At 38.8% G+C, this 27,447-nt stretch overlaps 1 protein-coding gene across 1 annotated transcript in view; it reads left to right on the forward strand.

The window, feature by feature from the left end:
- DYM (dymeclin) overlaps positions 1-27,447 on the forward strand; it is a 392,339-nt gene that overhangs the window by 53,846 nt on the left and 311,046 nt on the right. The window contains exons 3-6 of the mRNA XM_007465597.1: positions 3,584-3,636; positions 10,169-10,262; positions 11,880-12,013; positions 23,199-23,271. Coding sequence (XP_007465659.1) covers positions 3,584-3,636; positions 10,169-10,262; positions 11,880-12,013; positions 23,199-23,271 — 354 coding nt within the window. The remainder of the gene's footprint in view (positions 1-3,583; positions 3,637-10,168; positions 10,263-11,879; positions 12,014-23,198; positions 23,272-27,447) is intronic.

The following is a 27,447-nucleotide window of genomic DNA, read 5'->3' on the forward strand; positions in this document are numbered from 1 at the left end:
CTGTCCTTTTTGTTTATCTCTGCTGCTCAGTGGATAGAGGATGGCTTCCTGTAACCCTCAGCATGGCAGGCCAGTTCCAGCCATACGGAGAACCTGTCTTTACATCTCAATTCCAAATTCCCCAAGACTCTGGCATAGCTTTTGTTAGATGCCTATCTCTGAGCCATCAGCTATGGCCAGGGAGTGGGGGTCAGGCTGAACAAGGCTGTCTGCTTCTGCTCACCCCTGAGGAGTAGGTGGGAAGGTAGAAGAAAGGGAGGGGGAGGACAGTAGACAGATCATATGAGGTGGGCAGACTCTCCGAAAATATCTAATACAGGGATAAAGACCAGGGACGTGCAAACAGTTGACTATAGAATCATTTCTAGGTACTTTTGGCTAAAAATTTGTCAGTCTTAGGAGAAACTTAAAGATTACTTTGGAAAGATATTTATCTTTTTGAATATGAATATAATTTGAGATTCCTAAGGAAATGGCATATTCACTGAAGTAATTAGTTTTAGCTTTGTGTGTATGTACAGTGCTTCCTATACATGATTCTGTCTTCAGTTGCTGGGAGACAAGTTCTGGAGTAGCTCTAATAGAAATAAAAGGTTAGATCGGAATGTATTTGACGTTTTCTAGTAGCCATGTTAAAAATGCAAAATAAAACGGGTGAAATTAATTTTAACAGTATGTTTTATTTAGCTCAGTATATCCCAAATATTATAATTTCATGAACATAAAGATTAATAATGAAGTATTTTCTATTTTTAAAAAAATCTTTGAAATCTGGTATGTATTTTGTATTACAGTTCATCTCAGTTGGGACTGGCCACTTTTCAAGTGGTCAGCCACTACATGTAGCTAGTGGTTACCATATTGGACAACATAGTTCTAGAAATAGCTAAAGTAATCCATTTTCTTTCATAGTTTCTCTAAAATTTTCTTGTCAGAAGCATTGGTGCTTATGGATTGTTTTTTTTTTTTAAAAGTATGCTTCAGCAGCAACAGCAGAGAACCCTGGGAGGTAGGGGTTTTTAAACTAGCCCTTGAAAGAGTTGCCCATTTGGAGGATTTGCTATGTGCCATGTGTGTTGGCAGAAAAGAACAAAATTTTTAAACCAGTCACCAGGCTGTAAAGCTGGTTCTTCTTCCTAGACCGCTGATTCCTGGAATGTTACTTAAACTCTTCAGAAGCCTCAGTTTGCTTATCTATTAAAATAGGGTTTATAATTGTCCTGCTCGTTAGAAGAGGTTCTCGTGTGCTAATAAATTTGAAAGTGCTTTGAAAAACTTTTAAAGGGTTACACAGATGTAAAGCATTATTTTAATTTATTAACTGGGAAAAAAGCACTGCATTTTGGAATCAATAGTAGTTCATTTACTGAGGTTTTACTTTGTGCCAGGCACTGTTCTAAGTGCCTTATACATATTACATAATTTAATAACCACACCTTTTGAAACAGGTACTGTTTTTATCATCTCTGTTTTATGTATGAGAAAACTAAAAGAAGGTTAAACGATCCCTAGGTTATACAGCTAGTAACTAGTTGAATTGGAATTGGAATGCACTTTTTTCTCTAAATTGTGGCAAAATGCACACAACGTAAGATTTATCATTTTAGCCATTTCTAAGTGTTTACTTCTGTAGTATTAAGTAAATACATTCACATTTTTAAAAAATTAATTAATTTATTTATTTTTGGCTGTGTTGGGTCTTTGCTGCTGCACGTGGGCTTTTCTCTAGTTGCGGTGAGCGAGGGCCACTCTTCATTGAGGTGCGCGGGCTTATCATTGCAGTGGCTTCTCTTGTTGCAGAGCACAGGCTCTAGGCGTGCGGGCTTCAATAGTTGTGGGGCACGGGCTTAGTTGCTCCGCGGCATGTGGGATCTTCCCGGACCAGGGCTTGAACCCGTGTCCCCTGCATTGGCAGGCGAATTCTTAACCACTGCGCCACCAGGGAAGTCCTACATTCACATTGCTGTTTAACTGTCTCCATCGTCCATCTCCAGAACTTTTTCCTCTTCCCCAACTGAAACTCCATACTCATCACATACTAACTTGCTATCCCTGCCCCATCCTCCCACCTCCCTGTTCCCAACCACACCAATAGCAACCACCATTCTACTTTGTCTCTATGGATTTGACGTGGACTCATACAGTATTTATCTTTTTGCGACTGGCTTATTTCACTTAGCATACTGTCTTCAGGGTTCATCCACGTTGTAGCGTGTGTCAGAACTTTTCCTTTTTAAGGCTGAATAATATTCCATTGTATGTATGTACCACATTTTGTGCCATCATTCATCCATTGATGGACACTGGTTGCTTCCACCTTTTGGCTATTGTGAGTAATGCTGCTGTGAATGTGGGTGTACAAATATCAGTCCTTTTGGGTATATGTATACCCAGAAGTGGAATTGCTGGATCATATGATAATTCTCTTTTTGATATTTTGAAAAGTTGCCATACTGTTTTTCATAGCACTTGCTCCATTTTACACACCCATCAGCAATGCACGAGGGTCGCAGTTTCTCTACATCCCCTCCAACACTTTTTTTCCTTTTCCCTTCCCTCCCCTCCTCTCCCGTCCCCTCCTGTTCTTTTTTTTAATCACACCATATCCTAATGGTGTGAAGTAGTATTCCCTGTGGTTTTGATTCGCATTTTCCCTAATGGCTAGTGATGTTGAACATCTTTTCATGTACCTGTTGGCCGTTTTTATGTCTTCGGAGAAATGTCTATCTGAATCCTTTGCAGATTTTTAAACTGGGTTGTTTGGGTTTTTTTATTGTTGTTGAGTCAGAGTTTTTAAAAAAATATATCCTGGATATTAGTGCCTTATCAGGTATGTGATTTGCAAACATTTTCTCCCATTCTGTTGGGTTGACTTTTCATTCTCTTGGTAGTATCCCTTGATGTGCAAAAGTTTTTAATTTTGGTTAAGTCCAATTTATGTTGTCTTTTGATGCCTGTGTTTTTGGTGTCCTATGTAAGAAATTACTGCTGGATCCACTGTCCTGTAGCTTCCCCAGTTTTTAAATCTAAGAGTTTTATGTCTTTCTCTCCTGTCTCTGTGTCAATTTGCATTGCTTCTGTTTTTCTGTATATTTATAAATTATTGAAGCTTATGTCTGTGTTTTCTCTCTTTTCTTGCCTTGTTTCTTTTTTTGTTGTTGTTGAACTATTTGAAAGTATTATAGAAAAATAATGGCATTTTTCTAAATAACTATAATCCTATGATCAGTACTTCCTTGGAAATGGGCACATGAGGCCCCTGCCTTGCGCTCTGTGTTTGAGAATACCTTTCTAGAATTTTTCTAAGTCCCACCAGCCCCACCTCTCCTCCCTGCCTCAATACCTAAAAGGCAAGGCACCCCAAGTGTTTTTCTTTAGGAGTCTCATGTTGAGAATTATAGTAAGTTTTCTAATTACATTGAGAATAGAAGCTTTATTTAGCTGATATTATTGTTTACCACTGTACACCTTATTTTCCTTCTAAATTGTCTTTCTTGTCTTTATTTTTATGTATTCCTTTAACTGGTTAGTACGTACATAGTTAATGTTATAGTTATTAATTACCTTTCTTCTCATTTTCCAGTACTGAGTTGAAGCTCTTGGAGGAGGCAACCATTTCAGTCTGCAGGTCTTTAGGTAAGGAGGAAAAATGAGTGTGTGTGTGTGTGTGTGTGTGAGATGTGTATATACATGTACGTATGTGGAGACAGTTATTTCAAAATTTCTGTTACAGATTTTGCTGGTGCAATGTGAATTGAATTAATGAAGTGATATATTTTTGTTGATGATAATTATAATTGTACTAATAATTATATTCTTGGTGCTTATTGATGCCTCTAGAGGTTCTCATTCAGTTAACAGCAATGAGACACATGCTTGGTTTATTTGCAGTAGTGGTAATGGACTCCACTAAGCCATAGAGCTTATTATTTTTGCAAATTTTGAAATACTGAGAAAAACCCAAAATATCCTTTGTTTTGTAGTTGCATGTATAGTTCCTAGAGAATATGGATCATTCATCCTTTGCTTTGCCAACTGCATGTACTATATATGCTGTTGCTGGCTGTGTTAACTAGAATAATTATCACTCATTAATAGGAAAATATATTAGGAATCTTCTCAAATTAGTAATAACAACTTGGTATTATGGTAAAGTGCATGGGCTCTGGAATTATTTTATGGTCTTAATTATAGCTCTGTTACTTACTAGCTGAGCTTTAATTTCCTCATCTAAATTGCAGGATTCTCATGGGAAGAAGTCAGATAACATACGAAACATCCAGCATAGTGCCTAGCATCTCGTCATTATTCATTATTTATGTCAACAAATGTTACCTTTTTTTGGACCTCATTTCTCAAATACTTTGCTTTCAAATTGGTAGCAATTGGAAAGAATTGTATGCTTTAAAAAATGTGAATGATTATACTTACATTTTATTGTTGCTTTGAAAATTAGAGATAACGTATCTGTGAAACGACTGGTGGACAGGAGCTTAATAAGTGATGACAAGCTTGTTTTTAAATCAAATTTATGGATGTGCTCCATGTAAGCTATGTGGCTAACTCCCATATAAGTTACTCTGCCAAAAACAGTCTTTGATGAAATATTTTTGCTTTTAAAAACAAATTATGTTGGTAATGATAGAGGTGGTATTATAATAGTTGCCTTGAATTTTGTCTGCAGTTATAACCATAGATTTGAGGCTTTTGCGCTAAATAGTGCTGACTATCAAAAACCTATATGACAGCTTGCTGAAAATTAATTTTATGTAACAGTGATATTAATGCAGTTATTATGATGATGGTTTTTAATGTGACCTTGGGGTTTTACAAAAATAACATTTTAAAATTGGGAGTAATAGTTACTTATTAATACAATGTGGAAAGCATACTAAAATGTAAAAAAGGCAGTAATTGCTCATATTCCACAACCCTGACATAGCTACTGGTAATATTTTGCCTTCTGTTATTTATTCTTTGGATATACATTTACATGCATATTAAATACACATACTCAATTATTTTAATCTGTGTTTTTCACTTGATATTATGTATCTAAGTGTGTCATTCTATATTTAAAACTACTTTGGAGAATAGCAAATATATATATATATATACATTTAATTCCCCAAATTCTAACAATATAGTGGTATAGTTAAAATTAAAGTCTTCCCATATTAAACAGTGCAGGAAATCATTGCTAATCTTTTGTGATAAGATCAAAATTTTATCAGTAATTCTGTGTGTATTGACTTATATGCACAATTTTATGTAAGTGGTATTATTTCTGTGTTGTTTTCACTTAGCAGTATTCAGGAACTTCTTTCCACGTTAATAGATATAAATGTAAATCAATTTTAAGGGCTATGTGGGTATGTAACAATTCTCTCTTTTTTTTCTTTTTTTGGTCTGAAAATGTTTTCATTTTTCCTTTGCTTTTGGAGGATATATTTGCTGGGTGTAGAATTCTAGGTTGGCATTAATTTCTTTCCATACTTTAAATATACCATTCTGTTATTTTTCTGGTTACTCTCATTTTTGTTGAGATTAAAGCTGTCAAAAAAAAAAAAAGCTGTCAATGTTAGTGTTGTTCCTTTGAAAACAATGGAGTTTTTTTCTTCTGGATGCTTTTAAGTTTTTCTTTTTTGTCCTTTGGTTTTCAACATCTTAGAATATGCTGAGGAGTATTTTTCCTTCCTTCTCTCCTTCCTTCCTTTTTTCTCTCCTTCCTCCCTCCCTCCCTGCTTGAGGTTTGTAGAGCTTGTTAAATCTGTGGGTTGATGTCTTTCATCAGTTTTGGAAAATTCTCAGCCATTATCGATTTATACATTGTTTCTGTCCTATTCTGTCTCTCCTCTCCTTCTAGGGCCTCTGTTATATTTGTGTTAACATTTTCATTGTGTTGCATAGGCTTGTTAGGCTCTCTCTCTCTCTCTCTCTCTCTCTCTCTCTCTCTTTTTTTGTATTTTATTTTCTTTTTTACTTTCTCTCTGACCTTCCGTAGGATATTTTTTTATTAATCTGTCTTTAGTTTACTAATCTTTTTTCTGGTAAACACATTTATTGAGATTTTTAAAATAAAATTTTAATTTTAGAATAGCTTTAGATTTATAGAAAAGTTGCAAAGCTATGTAGAGAGTTCCCATATAACCCTCTTCAGTTTCCTCTGTTGTCAACATCTTACATTAATATGGTACATTTGTCACACTAAGGAATCAACAGTGGTACATTACTATTAACTAAACTTGACCCTTTATTCAGATTTCACTAGTTTTCCCAAATGTCCTCCTGGACTTTTTTCTGTTCCAGGATACTACATTACGTTTAGTCATTAAGTCTCCTTAACCTCCTCTTGTCTCAAATTTTCCTCAATTTTAATGACTTCAAGAGTTTTGAGGAATACTGGTAGAGTATTTCTAGAATGTCCCTCAGCTCGTTTGATGTTATTCTCATGGCTAGGTGGGGGTTATGGGTTTGTAGGTGGAAGATCACAGAGGTGACATGCTGTTCTCAACACATCATCTCAGGGATACATGCTATTAACGTGAGTTTCACTGGTGATGTTGACCTTGATTGTGTGGCCAGGGTTGTTTTTGTCCATTTTCTCCACTGTAAAGTTGTGCCCCTGCCCTGCTGTTGCCTTCATTTTGAAGGAGAGTTTTTCTGGATACAGAATTCTTGGTTGCCATTTATTTTCTCATATCCCTTTGACTATATCATTCTGTTGCCTTCTGATAAGTCATTTTTTTGTTACTGCTGTCAAGATTTTGTCCTTGCCTTTACAAAATTTTAAAATTTATTCTTTATTCTGCTTGGGGTTTGTTGATGTTCTTGGATACATAGATTGATGTTTTTCATCATTTTGGGGATGTTTGTGGCCATTATTTTTGTTGGGCTTTTTATATTATCTTTATTACTTTTTTCTAAGAATCTGCACATGGGGTTCTCTGGGTCCAAACAGATTTCTTATTCAATATCTCACAGTGAATTTTAATGCATTTCCCCCACTTTTTCCTAGTTCTTACCTGCTAGGATAGTGCTATGAGAGCCAGGTCAGTTGTTTTATGTGACGAGGTGAGGTTTGCTCTGTGTTTGGCTTGTTTAATTCTTCCAGTTGTTTTCTGGGACTTGTCGCCTCTGAATCTGTATAGCAAGGTATTGGGTGGGACGATTAACGTAAGTTTTCTGGTTGGAGTAGACAAAAGTACTTTCAGGCAGTTAGGCTTGCTAATGATCCATTGATTACCAAATAAAATTTTAGTCCAGTTCTATAACATTTGTAGTTAGTTAAAGTGTTTCCTGTATTTTGGGGAAAAGGACTATCCTTACTCAGCCTTTTCATGACCTTGTATCTTTTTGTATTTTTTCATGGGTATTTTATTTTTAATTCTTTATTTTAAAAAATTTCCCACTCATACAGAGGCAGACAGAATAATATAATGACCTCCTGTATGCTCATCTCCCAGTTTCAATCATTTTCAACTCATGGCCAGTCTTGTTTCATCTTTATCTCTCACCTATTTATTGACATATGGATATGTACAGAAAAGTGCACAAGTAAAAAGTGTATACAAAACAAAAAGCATATCCTCACATAATTAATTTGACACAAACCTCTGGCATTATATTATTTCATCCATAGATATTGTGATATGTATCTCATAATAACAATTTTTTAATGGAAAAAATACCATTATCTACTAAAAACAATTTTTAATATCACAAAACATCCACTGACTGTTCAAATTTCTAACTGTCTCAGTTTGTTTGAATCAGGAGCCAAATAAGGTCCATACATTATTATTGGTTAATATGTCTTTACATTCTTGTCAGAGCTAGGTTCCTCCTGAATTTGTCTTGCCTTTTTTCCCCTCTCAATTTTCTTATTGAAGAAAGTGGGTAGTAGAGTTTCCCACAATGTAGATTTTGTCGATTGCCCTTATGGGTTGTTAGCATGTCTCTGTCTTTTATATTTATGGTATATTGGTTATTGGATCTTGGAGATCGTGGGTATTTTAGTGAGATACTGGGAAAGGTTGTTTCAGGGGCTGGAAGCAAGGTCAACCTCTCACCCCAGGTGGAAATCCTCTTTATAATACCCTTGTCTGAGTATTACCTGGAATTTGCTTGAACTCCTGTGGAGATGGAGAATTCCTTTTTCACAAAGCCAGTTCAGTTAACAGATTGCTGCAAGTTCAAGCTCTAGAGTTAAATGAGTTAGTTTTCCATTACTGAAGTATTATCATTACTTGAATTTTTACAGATGAAGAAACTGAGGCATGGGGAGGTTACGTAAGTTGCCAGGTGTCACACAGCTAGTCAGTGCTGGAGCTGGGCTTTGAACGTAGTCACATTCTGTAGTCCAGTTCCACGTGCTTTTCTACCTTTCTGTCAGACATCCCCTGTTCCTACTCTGGTCCTGAAGCGCCTTCAACTTCAATGTAGCATTTGATTTTTGCCAATTAAGTTTGATCCTGTTAAATTCCACTGAGGTATTTTGGAATATTGAGTCTACATTGAGTATTATTTTTGAAACGTCATTAAGTGTACTTAATTTTATAAATTTATTACCCCATCTACATCTTATCCAAAAGAGTACTTTGGAAACTTAGAATGTCATCCACATTAAGAGAGGGAGTTCCGTTTGTAAGTATCTTCTTAGTACCTGACACAGTGCTGGGCACATGTAAGTAGCTCCATGAAGACATGCTGAATGAATGAAAAGGGTACACAAAACTTTAATTACATCAGTCTAGTGGTCTTGGTTGTTCTTTCTAACAACATAGGGTTTTTTGTTTGTTATTTTAATGTCTAACCATAAAATTCAAATGATTACTTATAAAGCCATTCAATAATGAAGGGGCTATTGAATGAACACAAGATTGTGAAGTTGAGATTTGGAAATATGGTTGAAGTCCTGTCAGCCTCAGCATTTTGTTTCAGTATTTTGTTTTGATTTACAATAGCTATGAAATATTAATTCACACGGAGACACACTTGCACACATTAACTGGGTTTTTTTTTGTTTAGTTTGGTTTTTTTTTTTGGCTGTGTCGCGTCTTAGTTGTGGCACACGGGACCTTTGTTGAGGCATGCGGGATCTGTCGTTGCAGTGTGCAGGCTTCTCTCTAGTTGTGGCCTGCGGGTTTTCTCTCTCTAGTTGTGGTGCGTGGGCATGGTTGCCCCACGGCATGTGGGACCTTAGTTCCCTGACCCAGGGTTGAATCCATGTCCCCTGCATTGGAAGGAGGATTCTTTACCACTGGACCACCAGGGAAGTCCCCTACATTAACTGGTTTTTAAAAAATCCGTTTGTCTTGAAATCTCAGTATAGTCTTTCATTAAGCTAAACCCAAAGCTTAAAAGTAGGCAATTTTTGATTCAGAGTGAAACTCTAACAATATCTAATCACATGTCTATTCTGAATTACGGAATCTGGACAAAAACCTGCCCTAACTTAGAGCACAGGTCGCCCCTTGCTACTCACAGTGGGGCTCTCCACGCAGCAGCAACGGGCATCACCTGGGAGACTGTCACAGCTGCAGAATCTCAGGACTCACTTCACACATGCAGAATCAGAATTTAAACTTTAATGAGAATGCCAAGTGATTTAAATGCACATTAAACGTTGAGAAGCGCTGTCAACTTCAGTAGTGTAGGGTGGCCGTGGGATTCTGTACTTCCAGCAAGCTCCCAGGTAATGCTGTTGCGGCTGAACCACACTTGGATTAGCAAGGTGCTATACATTTTATCACAATGAGAAGATTATACAGTTACTTGCATCTACTCTCAAGCTGTGACAAGAACACATACCCAGCAGATAGACCTGAGTTAATTGGACAGTTACTGAGCGCTAAGCAGGTGGGCTGTAATGGTGTACTTATTCCTATGTATATCTTTTCTTTGCAGTTTTGGATTCTGAGATGAGGTGGCTGTTTTCTCCTACAGTTTCTATTATTTCCATTTGTAAATCATTTTTCGTTGTTTAGAATTAAGACCAAGCAGCAATCTCTCTCTTTGCTAATTTCCCCAATTAGATTTGAAATTGACAAAAAGGTTCATCCCTGAACAACTTCAGTCTGACATTTGGCTTTATAAATGTTATGATACGCTCATTTTGATTTCGGTTCTTAACTTTAACTTTTAAAAACCTTTTCTTCTCTTGCAGTTGAAAACAATCCTCGAACAGGAAACCTTGGTGCACTAATTAAGGTCTTCCTGTCTAGAACCAAAGAACTAAAACTTTCAGCAGAATGTCAGAAGTAAGCTGGATGATTAAATCACACTCTCTCTATATTTAATTTATATTTAACAGTATGATTTTTCATTTATTGGTAGAAATAGGGTATGGTCTTGGAATTGTTCTCATTATTAAGGCAAAAAGTAAAAGAGGTTTTAATTTACTGTCCAGGTCATTGTAGTGAGATTATAAATTCTGGAATCCGATTGCAGCATTTTAGACAGTCTTTAGAAATATATTCTTTAAGAAGATTAATTGTGTAATTATTATTTAAAAAAGGTAATTTTCTCCCATTTCCACTGCTGGTTGTATCTAATTTAAATACAATAAGTCCCCTACATACGAACCTTTAAATTGCAAACTTTCAAAGATGCGAATGTGTGTGTGCATGTCCAGTCACGTAACTTAGTTCACGTATCTGGCATACATTGTCACATGTGTGCATGCTCTACAAGTGGTCGTGCTTTTGTGTATTTTACAGTACTGTATAGAGTACCGTAGTACAGTATCTTTATTTCAAGCCCAGGATGTCTGGAATCAAGCGTAAAAGCAGCGGTGATGTAGCTGGTACTGCTAAGAAGTGCCAAGTGATAACGATGGAAACAAAAGTGAAAACAATTTTGAGAGTGGAGCAAGGCGTGTGAAAAGTATTATAAACCTATTACAGTACAGTACTATTTAGCCGAGTTTGTTAGTTGGGTACCTAGCCTAACTTTGGTTGGACTTAAAAACAAATTGGACTTATGAATCTGCAGTCAGAATGGAACTCGTTTGTATGTAGGGGACTTACTGTAATGACTTAGTGTATTATTTCATTCCACATTTGTTTCCTTTATTTCTTTCATATTAGGTGAACAAAGGTTCAGATTAGATATTATGGTTTTATATTCATATAGTGGAAGATTCACCTTTTATCCACTTGAGCATTTTTTGAAACCATTTTTGGAGGGTAGTCTCTTAAAAGATTGCTCATTGCCCTGTTTCCAAATAATTTATATTGAATCCAATTAAAATTGTTGTGAGTCCACGATTATTAATACAAATAGCAGGTATTGTACTGTGCAGCTGGTGATGTCCCATTTAAAATTTTGGTTGTGGGGACTTCCCTGGCGGTCCAGTGGTTAAGACTCTGAGCCTCCACTGCAGGGGGCATGGGTTCAGTCTCTGGTCTGGGAATTTAAGATCCCACATGCTGCAGGACGCAGCCAAAAAAAAAAATTTTTTTTTGTTGTTGTGTATTTGCATATATTCTCTTTATGTTACTATAGTTTTTATGTTTTCTATTTTTAGTTTTCTTTTCTTTGAATTGCCTGTGTATGGGGCAACTATAAAGTTAAGAACAAAGAGCCTAAAGGAAAAAAAATTTAAAGTTGACTCACTAAAGTTTTTTCCTAAAGGAAAAAAAATTTAAAGTTGACTCACTATGTAAAATACACAGAATGAAATATGAGGTAAATTATAGTAGATGTCGTTGGTCCAGTGTCATAAATCATGAGCCATAAAAAAAAAGGTATGGACATTGTTCTAATATTACAAACAAAATGGGCAAAATGATTGAGAAATCAATGGACTAGAAATAAAGTGATTGTGCTCATGATTAAATACTGATTCTTGTATAATTTTGCTCTTTCCTTTCTAGCCACATCTTCATTTGGCAGACACACAATGCTTTGTTTATTATTTGCTGTTTGCTGAAAGTGTTCATTTATGAGATGTCAGAGGAAGAGTTACAACTTCATTTTACTTATGAAGAAAAATCTCCTGGCAGTTACAGTAAGTATTGCCTTTGAAGATGTTCTGGGATAATGTGTGTAACATATAAGAATATAATTTGAAGAATTAGAAGTATAATTTTGAAAATTCTACTTTTCCTCATAATTTTTTTTTGGCCGTACCACGTGGCATATGGGATCTTAGTTCCCCGACCAGGGATCGAACCCGTGAACCCGACAGTGGAAGCATGGAGTCTTAACCGGTGGACCACCAAGGAAGTCCCAATTTTCATTTTGAAGTGACCTGACACCATCACTCTTTCTTCCCCTATATTAATTTAAATGAGCCGAGGGCTTCCCTCGTGGCGCAGTGGTTGAGAGTCCGCCTGCCGATTCAGGGGACACGGGTTCGTGCCCCGGTCTGGGAAGATCCCACATGCTGCGGAGTGGCTGGGCCCATGAGCCATGGCTGCTGAGCCTGCGTGTCCGGAGCCTGTGCTCTGCAGCAGGAGAGGCCACAACAGTGAGAGGCCCGCGTACCGCAAAAAAAAAAAAAAAAAAAAACGAGCTGAGATACTTATAATTTTTTCTTTTTTCTCTTTTTTTAAATAAGGGTGCTGGTAAGATTGAGACTTTTCTTTATTTTGACTTCTATGTATATGGGAAATAAAAATAAAAATCACAAATATTCCTTTCAGGAAACAAATGTCAATTTAAATACCATTACTAGGCCAACACATTATTAAGGGAGACAACCAATCAGAATTACAGATTTTATAAATGTTAAAGGTTACTTTCATAGGACATAACAGTCTCTGAGTCTGGGTATCTCTGGGACTGCTTGATCAGAAATAATGTTTTTAAGTATAGTTTTATGATGCCAAAGTATATTGTCTTTTTCTGAAGATACAGGAAAAGGTTACTTTTTTCTCCTGATATTGCCGAAATTTTTTTTTTCCCCAGTAGTCAGGAGGGCCTATAGTTTTCAAGATCAACTGCTGGTGTTTCATTTCTTAGCATTAAAAGTTACAACCTGGAAAATAAAAGGGCGTAATGGGATTATTAACAATTCAAATACGGGGAGTGCGGTTTTACACCTACCCTTCACGCTTGCTTCTCTCTTCCTCAAGGCAAAGGCACTGTTGCTTTTGAGTTTCCTGGGTTCATTTTTCAAAACACACCTCTGCCTTCATCAGGCTTTCTTGCCCACCTAGAGCTTTATACATTGAATATGTTTAATTTACTACCTTGATAATCAGCCTTCTATATTTGTTAAATATATACTGATGTTTAAATGGTTAGAGCTTTTAATCAGGATTGTATCTTGTATGTGTTAGTTTTGTTAATGCTAGGCTTTGTTTTTGTGGTACCAATAGTGCCAAAACATAGTTCTGTTTAGTGAGTTGCATTCCTTTCCAGGAAGTTCTGTCAGCAAGAATGGAGGGAATGTTTATCCCTGTTGGGCCTGAGAGCATAGTCCAACCAGCACCTGCAAACCCAATACTTTGTTTTGCATTATGTCACAAAAATTAAGCAAATATTGTGCTTTATTTAACACAATATCATTTTTATTTTAATATAAAATCATTTTTTCCATTACTTACCATTGAGCTAATTGATGCACTTGAGAGATACACTGTGCTTATTTGGGGGCCAAACGTCTTGCCACAGTACCCTCTCTGTACCTGCACTCCCCACTCACATCCAGGCTTGAGAAGCATGGTTTTGTTGTACATCCCAGGTAGCCTCATGTAGAGGCAGGACAAAAACGACACTCTTCAACCATGGCCACTTTATCAGGATGGTTGTCTCACTGAAAGAACTGCCTGTGAGGTTTGGCAATTGGTGATTTTGTGTGCTGACAGACTGTCCTGTTCCTTTATCTGGTTGGCAATTCAGGATTTTATACATGCTCTTTTGTTCTTTTCATTTGCAGCTGAGCTGCTGTTTGTCCACCAGCTTAAGTCCAGTGAACATCTCCTTAAGGTTAAAGACTTGCTGTTTTGGGCATGTGTAATTATTTTCATCGTAGCCTTAGGTTGTTAGTTTGAGATTTCTACTTCTTATCACTAGTATAAGTTCTTTTTTATATTTTCTGTCAACGTCTTTTTACAGTTTGTAAAAGTGCGATAAAATTAAATGATTGCACAGATACTTTTAAATGGTAAAAAATGGAACCTCACTCTGAAAACATCCATTTGTTAGCCAGTATATGAATATCTGACTTAGGTGTGTAAAAGACTGTTCAGGGATAGGTAAGATACAGTGGTAAGGGTTGTTTGAATTGACAAAAGTAGAGGGCCATCTGCAAACAATTGAGCAAATCAACCAAGGCATTTTAGGATTGTCGGGTTATTGCAGCATACTGAATTTTTTGTTGATCCCAACTCACTGTAATACTGCCATGATCAGATGGATATTGCTGCCATATTCAGTGAAGCCATCTTTACGAGGGTAGTATGACTCTTAGTCCGCTCTCAGTTTGTAATTGAAATTTGTGAGGATTTCATATTTGAACATTTTCCTGTAGGCTATGTATGATGTGGTAGTAGACTGTTTCCCAGAGAGTTTGTATCATTGTGCAAACATAGCCCTTTCCACTATCCCATGCCTTCGAGAATGATCAGGGGGACAAAGCCAGCCCTATAGGCAGAGCTGTGAAGTACTGCGAAGCTGTCTGCTCCCTTTGCCTTCAGTGCAAGTTTTCCTTTCCTCTGTCTTGGTATATTATGTCCTATTTTTGCTGATATAACAACTGATATTTATTTTACATTTTTTATACATAAAGCTAGTCTTTTAAGTCCTTAGGGGCCTAAATCTGTTGCTGGCTTCTGCAGACACTTATGGTAGCTTGTTTCTTTATGTCTTTGATGGTGCTGACTGTGAGCTTTTATTTGTTTGATCTTAACCTGAGGCCCCAAATAAGGGTAGGATTTGCATTTGCTTCTAAAGGGATCCAGGGGCTGCACCATAGGCCACTTCAGTCTCCTTCAGCAGTTCTTGGCTTAATGTGGCTCTCAGGTTCAGCTTCCCAGTGGCAAGTCTGAAGACTTAGTCTCTCAGTAGCTGGCTTCATCCTCAGGACACCCTACCCTTAGAGTTTGCTTATTGTTCAGTGTTTTACTCTGGATTCAAGCCACAGTTTGTTTGCTTGTAGTGGTGGTTCTTTTTGGTTATGGTGCTGGGGTCCTTGGAGATTTCCTTTACTTTGTGGAAGCCCATCAGCGCACTAAAGAGTGTATTTTAACCAAGAACTCGTTGTTTTGTACAGGAGGGCCCTTTGGAGTAACTACTCCACAATACTGCTGCCAGTTATAGTTTCTTTACAGATATTTTTAATTTTTTAAATGAAGGAAGATACCTTAGGAGATTGAGAGACTAAAGGTAAAAGCAAAAAAAAAAAAAAAAAAGATGGGCGAGAAGCAGTAAAAAGGTCCAGGGAAGTAAGAGGCACTAGGATCTGGAGCACAGAGAGGGAACACAGGTTTGCTCTGGAAGAACGTGCTACCTGTGTCCCAGAAGGGGCAGGTGAGGAGGAGGGGGAGGAGGAAGGGCACCTGCCGAGAGCTGGGCGGAGCAAGACGTGTGGGCCTGAGAAGCCTGGGAACCAGTTAGCACAGCTTTGTGCAGAGTAGAAAGAGACTAGGCACGGGCTTCCCTGGTGGTGCAGTGGTTGAGAGTCCGCCTGCCGCTGCAGGGGACACGGGTTCGTGCCCCGGTCCGGGAAGATCCCACGTGCAGCGGACCGCTGGGCCCATGAGCCATGGCCGCTGAGCCTGCGTGTCCGGAGCCTGTGCTCCGCAATGGGAGAGGCCACAACAGTGAGAGGCCCGCGAACCGCAAAAAGAAAAAAAAAAGACTAGGCACTTGTCAAGTCCAGGTAAGAGGCTTGCTTGACTACGTTTCCTTGGCGCAGAATAGTTCAATATATATTTATTTTTAAAAATCATTTATTTTGTAGGACTTGCTCTCAAGCATAGTAGATTAAACATACATGATCATCTTTGCGTTTTCCTGAAACCCCGATGAAAGATCAGTAAAGGGATTTTTAATAAGTTATGACTTTATTAGGTTAAAGAGAAAGAGAGGGGGACACAATGTTTTTTGGGTTTTTTTTTTAAGTCTATTGAATTTGTTACAGTACTGCTTTTTTTGTTTGTTTGTTTATTTTTTGTGGATTGGAAGTGCCAGGTGTCTGAAGGCAGACAACCAGGGGGATTGATGGAAACATCTCTCCCCTGTCATGTACAGTCATGGGACCACCCCTTCCCCAGTTTAGTACTAAATTCTGCTCTCTGTAGAGGCTGGACCAATGGGGCCTCCCTTATTGAGCTCTTGGGCACAGTGGAGGCAGTGGTGTACTGAGAACAGGGTTTAGAGAAAAGGCTATGAAATGGAAGAGTGAGGCATCTTGACTTGGCTTCTAGAATGCTGGCACTGGGGTTTTACCCACCCCACTTTCTTTCCTGCCAGAAGACGAGTGGATACTCTTCTGGAGAAAATGAACCCAAAACAGGGAAAAGACTTATAGAAACGGACATTTAGATGCCCCTCAATGAAGCAGCTCACAACCTACCTGTGGGAACCACCGTGTGGCAGGCTGTGCCGTTTGTCTCCCTCTAGCTGGTAGATGGGGAGTCAGGGATCCCATACAGGTGAGAAAACATAATTTGTGAGAGACCAAAACAAACAGAAGAAAAAAATTAAATGAGATGGAAATTTATGGGAAAAAAAATCCTTAATCACACCTCTTCAACACAACCAATTTCCTCTTTATTCCCCTCTGGCTTAAAACCTTTTCAAAACTGTTTGGAATTACCTTCCAAATCCGTGGTGTATTTGTTTTACTAAATGCAGTGGAGGTGAATCTCTCTCCTTTGAAAGTAGCTTTGATTTTTTCTGATGGCCGAGGTGCTTTGGCTCCCATGATGGCAGGGCTTTACTGCTCTTTCCTCCGCTTAAGCTGGTCCCTAGGGCCTGGGGCCGTTGTCGCTCAACAGGTGAACCAGAAATTGTATTGTGGGGGGAGGTGAGTGATTTTGGTTTTATTTTTGTCTTAATATAAAACTTAATAGCTTAATCTCATTAGTTATAGATAAATAATGCAAACCCCTTCAAAAAAAACTCCACGATAGTTGAACAATGTGACTCAGAGAAAAAGGAAAGTGCAGATTTATTCTTTTAAAATATTTAGTGTATAAGATTTGTAATCTGACTTTGCAGAAGAATAAAGTGCTTCTAGGGACTCCTGACTTGTTCTTTGGCTATTTAATAGGTGATAGTGTGATTTGCGATATTTTTTTCTCTCCCCTTCTTTCTTTTATGTAATCAGTAGAACAAAATGAATTAAATTTTACTAATTGGCACATTTTATAATGAAACCTCATAGAGTATATTATCCTCGAGGGTAATTAGAAACATTTCTGTTCGACTGCAGTAATAGCAGTTGACCAAAATTATTGCAGATTTTATTGGAATGGTTGTGCAACACAGGTTTATAAATATTGTAATGCACGGAAATGTAGACCAGTTTTAATTTTAGAAAAGACTGAATCCATTTGCTTTTCCTTAATTAATTTATGGAGGCATATTTGATTTTGCTAATTAGAAGTTTAAATATGATTTTTAATACTTTAGAATAATTCCAGTATTAGCTTCACAGTTAAAATAGACAGTAACCTAGACTCTGCCATGTTTTTTCTGAGTAGAAGTTTATAGTAAGTATAATCTAGCTATGTGTCTTCATCTTAAGGAAGTCTTTTGCTCTGAACTTTCAGGCACTCTTTGCAGTGTAGCTCTGTTAATTCTTAAGTTTTAAGTACCTGTATTAGCACAGTATTGGGCAGCATTGAGAAACTGACAGTTTCACTTTCTGAATGCAAGGAAAACAATGATTAGCTCTCTGTCTTTTAATATTCCTTCTAATAACTACGTGTAACCTGATTTAATTGACCCATATGTTTCTTTTTTCTGGCTGCTGCTTTGTTTTCTGTCAGTGCTGTTTTTTCCCCTTCCTCAAATGAGTGCTTTAAAAATTTTTCTTTTCTCTCTCTCTTCCCCACCCCTCCTCCCCCCAACTCTGATGGAAGGCGTTTGGTTATGACGGTATTTTATTACCTCTGGTTGTCTCCTGAAGACCAAAATAAGAGAGTTGAATCTTAGTCCGTGATTCTGAATGGGTGCCGAGCAGAAAGCACTAACAGGGACTGGCCACAGCTTAGTTTCAGGTGTAGATTTATTAGAGCTGTGAGGGAACATAAATCTTGTCTTTCTTTCTCTTTCTTTGCACCTTCCTCTGCTGACGCTCATAGGGACCTGGGAAGTAGCATTTGGGCTTTAAAATGGGAGAACCTCAGGGATAGGGGTGGGATTTCAGTGACGTTGATCGGCAAACTATTCGTAATAAGAGTTTGTATTTATTATTTGTTTGAGATTATTTGTAAATTGGATATCTAAGTCAAGAACTTGAGTATGTGTTGATGAATGTGTAGGCGACTGTGTAGGCTGTCACCTTGACGTGTAAAGTAATATGTGGTATTTCCAATCTGTCCCCTAACACGGCTCAGAGTACTCACTTACCAGGGATTTGTATTTAGGGTCTTCAGTGAAACATGGATTGGTTGACTGGATTTTTTCCCAGCTTGTAGAAACAGGTCTTTATAGAAATAATTTGTAAGATTTTTTTTTTTTTTTCTCCTTTGGAAGTCTGAATTTGGGTTAACTCTGAATTCTGCCACTTACTCTAAGTAAACTAACCTCTCTGAGCCTTGATTTCCTCATCTGTAAAATGATGATGATCATACCTGCTCCTTAAGGGTTATTGTTAAGATTAGTGTGAGCTAGAGAGAATGGAATGCTCATGATTTAAAATATTAAAATATTTAACTGGAGATATAGAGGCAGTTTAAAACCCTTTAAGAGATTAAAATAACAGCTCTAGGTTATAAAAGTTCACAACACAGTAAACACGCTGAATCTCTGCAAATTTCTTTACTCAAAGAACATCAATTTACTTTGTCATGAACCTGCAAATTTCAAGGACTTTTCAGATTCTCTTTCCTGTGAGAAATGCATGAATAATTTTTGGCAGGTGAGTTTTATATTTACTTGTTTTTATTGAAACTAAGGAAGATACTTGGCCTCACATGAAAGCTAAGTGATAAAAATGCTGCTTGGAAACTAATGCAATATGAGTGACTTGCTTATTGTAAAACCTGCTAAGCAGTCACTCTTCACTTGCTGTGAAATTATTTGCTTCTAGATTAGCCCCAGAAATAAGAATATAGTATTATGCAAGAATGTTTTTGCTTTAGTAAATGGAAGTTGTCAGAAATTTCACCTGGAATTTGCTTATTCTTGCCTTTAGTTTTGTTAGAACTTTGGCCTTGAAATGCTACTCTTTACTTGTATGAAATGGCTTTATCATTATTTTCATTAGTATTGTATTACATTGATAACAAAGCTGTGTATGTACTCCTTAATTAACCAGCTGTAAACTTGGCTGAGGTCATGATGTGGATGGCACATGGAACCAAAGAGAGGATCCTTGTTGGCATTTTAAGATTTGAAAATTAAATTACTCCCCAGAAGGAAAAAAATCCAATCAAGCACCATCTGTGTGTCCTGAGTACTTGTTCCCTCACCTTCTGTAATTAAAAAACTTGTGCTGGGGACTTCCCTGGTGGTCCAGTGGTTAAGAATCCATCTTGCAATGCAGGGCACGCTGGTTCGATCCTTGGGTCAGGAACTAAAATCCCACATACTGCGGGATCTACTGAGTATGTAGAGCCCGCGCGCCTCAACTACTGAGCCTGCGCGCCACAACTAGAGAGCCCATGTGCCACAGCTACAGAGCCCTTGTGCTCTGGAGCCCGCGTGCCACAACTAGAGAGAAGCCCATGTGCCACAACTAGAGAAAAGCCTGCACGTCGCAACGAAAGATCCCACATGCCGCAGCTAAGACCTGACGCTGCCAAATAAATAAGTATTAAAAAAAAAACCTTGTGCTGGCTGCTTGGCTGAACCAGGGGTATATTATTAAACTGGCTAATTTATTTGGTCTAAAATGTTCTTTAGGGAATCAGTGAGTGACTTTAAATGTTCTTGCTGGGTCTGGGTCACCACATTCTCTGGGGTAAGCCAAGGAATGACAGTTCAGCAAATAAGTATTATGTATTATATGCCAACAAACCAACTTGTTGGAATCGGTTGTTAACTCGTTTGGGTTACGTTGGACAGCTTTTTTTTTTTTTTAAGATTTATTATTTATTTATTTATTTATTTTAGGCTGCGTTGGGTCTTAGTTGTGGCACGTGGGATCTTTTATTGTTGCGGTGCGTGGGCTCTTTGTTGTGGTGTGCGGGCGTCTCTCTAGTGGTGGTGTGTGGGTTTTCTCTTCTCTAGTTGTGGCGCACAGGTTCCAGAGTGTGAGGGCTCTGTAGTTTGCAGCACGTGGGCTCTAGCTGAGGTGCGAGAGCTCAGTAGTTGTGGCACACGGGCTTTAGTTGCCCCATGGCATGTGGGATCTTAATTCCCTGACCAGGGATCGAACCCATGTCCCCTGCATTGTAAGGTGATCCTGTTGGACAGCTTTGGCAGAGAGAGATTTAGTTATATCTTCTTCTGACTTTCTTCACTAGTTGAGCTATAAGCCTACCACTTCTAGAATGAGATTTAATGTGGTTATTGAACTTGATTCTTGTTGTGTATCCTTTTTAGCATTGATTTGTGTCTTCAGCGTGAAAGAGTAATCTCTTCGAGCTTTTCACTGACCTCTCAGAGGGCTACTGTGCCAGTTCTGTTTTTGGCGAGGCAGGAAGCAATTTCTTCATACTTTCTAATGATACCAGGTGATACTGTGGTCTAGAAAAACAGAATTGCTAAACTTCGTTTTGAGATTCCAAGTGCTTTGATATTTTGGAAGTAACCACTAGATTTGGACTTAGACACCTGTGTTCACTTCAGTGACCATGTATTGAGTGTGTGTCATGTGCCAAGTTCTCTGTCAGTCATCACCCTGAAGAAGGACAAAGTCTAATAGGGGCCACAGCTTTACATGTCAGAAACTAAGATAGTGCAGCCAACATTTATAACAACAGACAGATGCACAGGCATAGATGCTGTGTAGGTGATTATTTTTATTCAGGGTGAGGCAAGAGAGTTGGATTTTATGGAGGAGATGAAGACTGAGGATGGTTCAGGTAGATAAAGTTGGGCTTTAAAAAAAAAAAACAAAATCAGGTTTTTTGGGCATTCCAGGAAGAGAGAATGTAATTGTGGGAGGCATGATACGGCATGTATTAGGCAACTTGGCATTGCAGGAATATAAATCACGAAGGGAGTAATGGTGGGAGATAAAGATAGAAAGGGATTCAGGGCCTGTATCTTGCAGGGTCTGACATACTGTACTTTGGGGCTTTTGAGTTTTTTCTGATGTGTAGTAATCAGCTTAAAGCAATTGACAAGATCTAAGCCAGGAGAATGAAAGGATGGAATTTAGTTAGCTCCCTCTGATAGTGAACTGGGGTTTGGATGGGAGAGGAGTAAAATTAGAGGTAGGAATACTAGTTAAGAAGGTTTAAAGAAGTTCCAGAATGAGTTTTAATTTAGTAAATTTGTTTAACTGAATTGAAATGATGACATAATGAACGAAAGAATGACAAGGAGTTAAGGAAAGAGGAAATATCAGAGGGGTGGACTGTGTAATTGAGAGGACCTAAAGATGGATTGGTTATAAAAAGATGAGTAGGAGAGAATCATCTGGGTTTGCGGCTTGGGTTACTGATGTAGTCACCAAAAAGGACAATAAAGAATAAAGAACTGGATTTGAAGTGTTGGGAAAGAGGAGTTCAGTTTTGAGTGTGTTGAGGTTGAGGTACCAGTGAAGAGGTGGCCAGGAGGTAAGTAGATATAAAAAATATGACATGCAGTGGAGAGGCTGAGAGGAAAACCGTAGACTTAGGAATCACCAGCGTGTAAGGGATGGTTGATGAAGGGAGAACACAGGGAGTGAGACATGAAGAGAAGAAACCCGGTGGTGGAATTCTGGGGGAACATGTTAATGTTGAAAGGCATTCTGAGGTAGCAGATACTGGGAATGAATAGGAAAAGTAGTAGGTTAGAAAGAAGGCATAGGGACTGAGAGAAGAAAGAACTTCATGAAGGAGTAGGTGTCAGTAATGTCCAAAGCCAGGAGCCGCGTGAGATCCTGATTGGCTTTGGAAGTTAGAAGGTCACTTGGCTTAGAGAAGTTTGGGACAGAGGAGCATTTCTATTGGAACCGTAATTTGTAACTTACCTTTGCTGCTTACTTATTCTGTGACTTGGGAAAGCCATTTTGTCTTTGGCTCTTTGTAAAGAGGTGGTTGGCCTCTTAGCGGGTTTCAGTCTGTGATTGGTGGGGCTCCATGGATTCGGAGAAGGCACTTTGAGGCTCATCAAGGAGATCAAGGGTTAGGTCAGATATTCGTTGGGGGAGAAGGTGCAGATAGTCTATTCCTGATTCAAACAGAGCAGCTGGAACAGCTTGAATTTTTATCTATTTTATCGGTTTGACTTTAGTATCAGATTTTATTTGAAAAAACATAGTGCGGTATAAGAAACTTGAAAACTACTGGCCTATAGAAGGCATAGTTAACCTTCAAGCATTAAAAGAGATAGAATAAATAGCTGGTGATCAAAATTCCTCTACTAGGGTTTCCCTGGTGGCACAATGGTTGAGAGTCCGCCTGCCGATGCAGGGGACACGGGTTCATGCCCTGGTCCGGGAAGATCCCACATGCCGTGGAGCAGCTGGGCCCGTGAGCCATGGCCGCTGAGCCTGCGTGTCCGGAGCCTGTGCTCCGCGGCGGGAGGGGCACAGCAGTGAGAGGCCCGCGTACCGCAAACACACAAAAAAACCCAAAAAACCCAATTCATCTACTAGATGAAGATTATAACAGATGCTGACTTGCTTCATGACATAGATTCTATTCAGAGGTCAACATTAGTGTTTGAGTTTCTGTAATAGTAATTATTCTTATTTTCATTAGGAATGAAAACTAAACTTCTAAATAACTGAATTCTTGGGACTTCCCTGGTGGTCCACTGGTTAAGACTCTGTTTCCACTGCAGGGGACCCGGGTTCGATCCTGGGTTGGGGAACTGCATGCCGCATGGCGTGGCCAAAAAAAAAAAAACAAATAGTGAGCTGAACAACCGAATTCTGGTTTACACTTTGTTAAAAAACGTTTTATGTGTCTTACCAGGTTCTGACTCAGAAGATCTTTTGGAAGAATTGCTGTGCTGTTTGATGCAGTTAATCACTGATATTCCACTCTTGTAAGTTCTGGCTAAGCTAGGATTAGTTTTATCTTCTTTGTATATTAAAGATGGTAATTGATCATGCTGAAGAGTTTGTGGGTTGTGGTGTAGTACTTTCATGTATGCTTTTTATGCTTTTTATCCATGGGCTTCTTCTGTCTCTCTTGCCTAATATTTAGACTCTGACGACCTGTCATCAACACAAGAATTTTATGTTGTTGAGGGGAAAATAAGCTCTTTAGCAATACTGAGCATATGACAGGCACAGAATTAATCTCTGTAAACAAGGGTTTGAGAGGGAAACAGTTAAATCTAGTATATATGTGGTAGATGCAGCTAGTTTTCCACCCATTATTTGTTCTCCCCTTCTTCCTTGCTTCCTGATTTTATTGCTATATCTGGCCTTTTTTGGAGAGGTCACATTTCCATTTCTAGCCTTTCTTGAAGCTATGTGTGGTCAGTGAGATGTGGGGGGGAAGTCCTCAAATGAAACTTATGGGTACAGCTCTTTAAGGGGACCTGACTCATCTAGGAGGCGTACGTATATTTTTGTTTGTGAGAGCCCACTTTCCTGCTTTCTGGAATGTGGACAGGGTCTCTTTAGAGTTGTGTTGAACATCTTGGCACCAAGAGCTAAGAGGCTCAGAGAAAATTCTGCTTTGATGTCATTGAGCTGCTGAACCAAAGTCATCAACTACCACACCTCCTCCCCCTACCCCATACCCCGCCCTTGGAATTCTCATGTGAGAAAACTAGACCCTTATTTGTTTCCACTGTTACAACTAGATTTCTGTCACTACAGCTGAATGCAGTCTCTATGTGATTCAAAATGTCTGTTATTTTTTTTTTTTGTTTGTTTGTTTTTTTTTTTTTTTTTTTTTTTTTTTTGGGCAGACCTCTCACTGTTGTGGCCTCTCCCGCTGCCGAGCACAGGCTCCGGACGCACAGGCTCAGCGGCCATGGCTCACGGGCCCAGCCGCTCCGCGGCATGTGGGATCTTCCCCGACTGGGGCACGAACCCGTGTCCTCTGCATCGGCAGGTGGACTCTCAACCATTGCGCCACCAGGGAAGCCCAAAATGTCTGTTATTTTTAAAGCAATTACTCTCAACCTTTTTTTCTTAATTGCCTCTCTGAAGTCCTAATGAAATTTGAATACCCCAGATACACTGAATATCTGTGTATGTGCTATGGCCTTTTTGAGGGCCACACATCATTATAATATCTATGAAGTTTTTCACCTCTTAAGAACCAATTTTCACCCTCTTGAGGGTGATCTCGACCCCCCCCATCGAGAATGCATATTTTATTTTATTTATTTTTTAATTTTTGGCCACACTGCACAGCATGTGGGATCTGAGTTCCCTGACCAGGGATCAAACCCATGCCCCTTGCAGTGGAAGCTTGGAGTCCTAACCACTGGACCACCAGGGAATTCCCAAGAATGCATATTTTAAAGGAATTATTTTTTGAAGTAAAAAAGTAGATTTTTAAGATTTATCATTACAGAATCTCAGTCTATGTGGGGATATCGTTGGAAATGTGCCACTTTTCGGTGGCCCCATAACGAAAGACAGGTATTTGTGAGAAAACAGGCTCCTGGCCTCTGTTGTGCACAAGTGTAGCATCCAAAATTGTAATATAGATTTAGAAATGAGAGCCACTAAAGCCTGTTGTGACTTCGTCTGGTGACGTGCAGCCTGGAAGGTAGGGCTGAGACAACTGAGGAATCACTGACAGGGAAGGGCACGGGAAAAATGTCCCAGGCAAGTTGAACTCTTGTGACAGACACAGCTCTTTGCATGCCTGCTATCCTTTCTCCCCTTCCTCTCCAGTACTGTTGGGGGCAGGGTGTGCCCAGCTTAGTTTTCCAGCACTTGGGGAACTAAATATGGCTGTGACACAGTTTGAGCCAGTTACACGTAAGCAGAAGTCATGAGCTTGCAGAGCATGTACACCTTCAGCCCGTCGCCCTTGGCCCTTCTCTTCCCTCCTGGATGTGGAGGCAGTGTTTGGGCCATGCTGAAACTATGAAGCTGGGCGCCACACACGAAGAACAGCGTCCCAGCAGTGTGGGATACTGATAAAGTTATAGAGCCATTACACCAACCCTAGATGGCTTATCTTTGGATTTCTCCTTATGTGAAAAGAGCAAACAGTTATTTTGGTTAAGCCACTGTGGCTATTAGCTTTCTGTTACTTATGGTCAGATGTGGGAAGGGGATCACATATATTGCCTACTATTTGCTTATCACAGTATGTGTTGTGGTGCTTCATGTGTTCCTGATTTAATTTTAAAAGTAGCACTACCTCTATTACATTTGTTGTTACCAAACACCAGCAATTTTGTATATATCCTGAATGTGAGTGCCTTTTGTTGTTGCTGTTGTTGATAAAATGTCATGGTAAAGTTAAGGGGGATGGAAATGATAAATCCCTTTAGATAGTAAATAAGCTGTGAATACAATAAATAGACCAGCCACTTAAACACTCTTGGAGAGGAAGCAGTGTTGTAATAAATCAAACATTTTAGTGTTTTATGTGTTTATACTTTTTAAATGAACTGAAAATGCACAGACAACCAGATGTCTTGTATTATGTACACTCAGCTTTAACCAGCTGCTGAAACAATTTCTTATGATTTAATGTTCTTGGAGCTCCATCCTACAAGAAGGTTTGTCTTGGTAACAGTTTCCATGTGAAACCAACCTACTCTTTAAATGTTTCATCTACTATAACCATAGTGCATGCAGTGTTACCGATCAGCTTATAATTTAAGGAGGAATGTTAACCTATGAAAACTGGGGATGGTCTAGACACACCTGACTATCATCAGTCTCGCTATAAACGTCGAAGTTTAACGTTGGCATGCCAGTGCTGCATTAGCGGGTGAACAGCAGGAGGAGACGAATTTTAATCGCCATCGTGGGTAATGCAAAACTAGCGTAAACGTTTTGTTTGAGACTATGAGATCACTCTATTAATATTGAAAGCAAATGATTACCAAGAGCAGAGGTAGATAGACATTTAGAAATCTATACGTTTACTTCATCATTAAGAGAACAGGATCAACTGTGGAAGCTTAAACTCCCAGAATTTGTAGGAATTCATTTGTAAAGAAAATGGACTTTTAAGTAGTAAGTGGATACTGCTGCTCAGTTTGGATTTCTTGATAAAATATTAATTCTCTGAGGTGTTAGTCTTCAAAGACAGATTCAAATTACACACCTTCCAGGAATCCTTCCTTAACACCACACCTCTCAGCGTTTATATATGTATTTAAAAGAAAGATTAAGTCAGGCAATGTCTCGTGACTTGACATTTTTTAGTGTATATTGGGTTGATCCAGTAGAACTGAAATGTCTTCCAAAAGTAAAACCTTGTCTTTAATTGTTATACCTTCTTGATCTCAAGGAGTTGAATGAGAGAGGAATAAGGTACGATAAAGGTATGTCCCTCAAGACACTAATGGAGAGTGTAATGGAACATGGTCGGCAGGCCAGAGTTGAAAGCACACACTTAGAATTTGTGACACTGGTTTGCTTCTTTCAGTGTTACCGTGAGGGTTGAATGAGACCCCGTGATTCTTCCCAGTGATGGAGTTTAGGTGGGGCTCTAGCAGCATAAGCAGCTACCTTGTATGGGCCTAATACTTACATTTTGAGGACTGCTTATGATGCTTTTTTATTGTGAAATAGAGTTTATTTTGAGAACTTGAACTGGATGTCTTTCCTTGTTTTTTTGTCTCTGTTCGTTGCTATTGTTTTTGTCAAAGCTATCACTCTTAGCTGTTTACAATGATGCCATTGTCAAGAACAGGCCCTACTCCTTGCCTCTGTGCCCTCACTCTGGACAAGTCCTGAGAGGTCTGCTTAGAGTGGGCCTTTCTGTGGCCTCCAGCCTCTTCCTCTGAGATCCATTTTTGTGTCTTCTTCTTTATCAACCTGTGAACTCAGTAAGGAGGATTGGGATGGCTTAATTCTCAGCCTGGCCCTGATGGGCAGATTTTTTAATTCTATAATTTAAGAAACTTTAGTTTTTTCATAAGTTATATATTGATAAAGATACGATATTCAAACTGGATTGCCTTCACCGCCTTTTCCAGGAGTGTGTTTATGTCTGTGTAGTGGGACTTTGCTGCTTCAGTGCAGGGGTATCTGATGTCATCTGCTGACCTTGTCCATGTTACTCATTC

This window comes from Lipotes vexillifer, unplaced genomic scaffold (assembly GCF_000442215.2).
Source record: "Lipotes vexillifer unplaced genomic scaffold, Lipotes_vexillifer_v1.1 scaffold36, whole genome shotgun sequence".
In the NCBI taxonomy this organism is placed as follows: domain Eukaryota; kingdom Metazoa; phylum Chordata; class Mammalia; order Artiodactyla; family Lipotidae; genus Lipotes; species Lipotes vexillifer.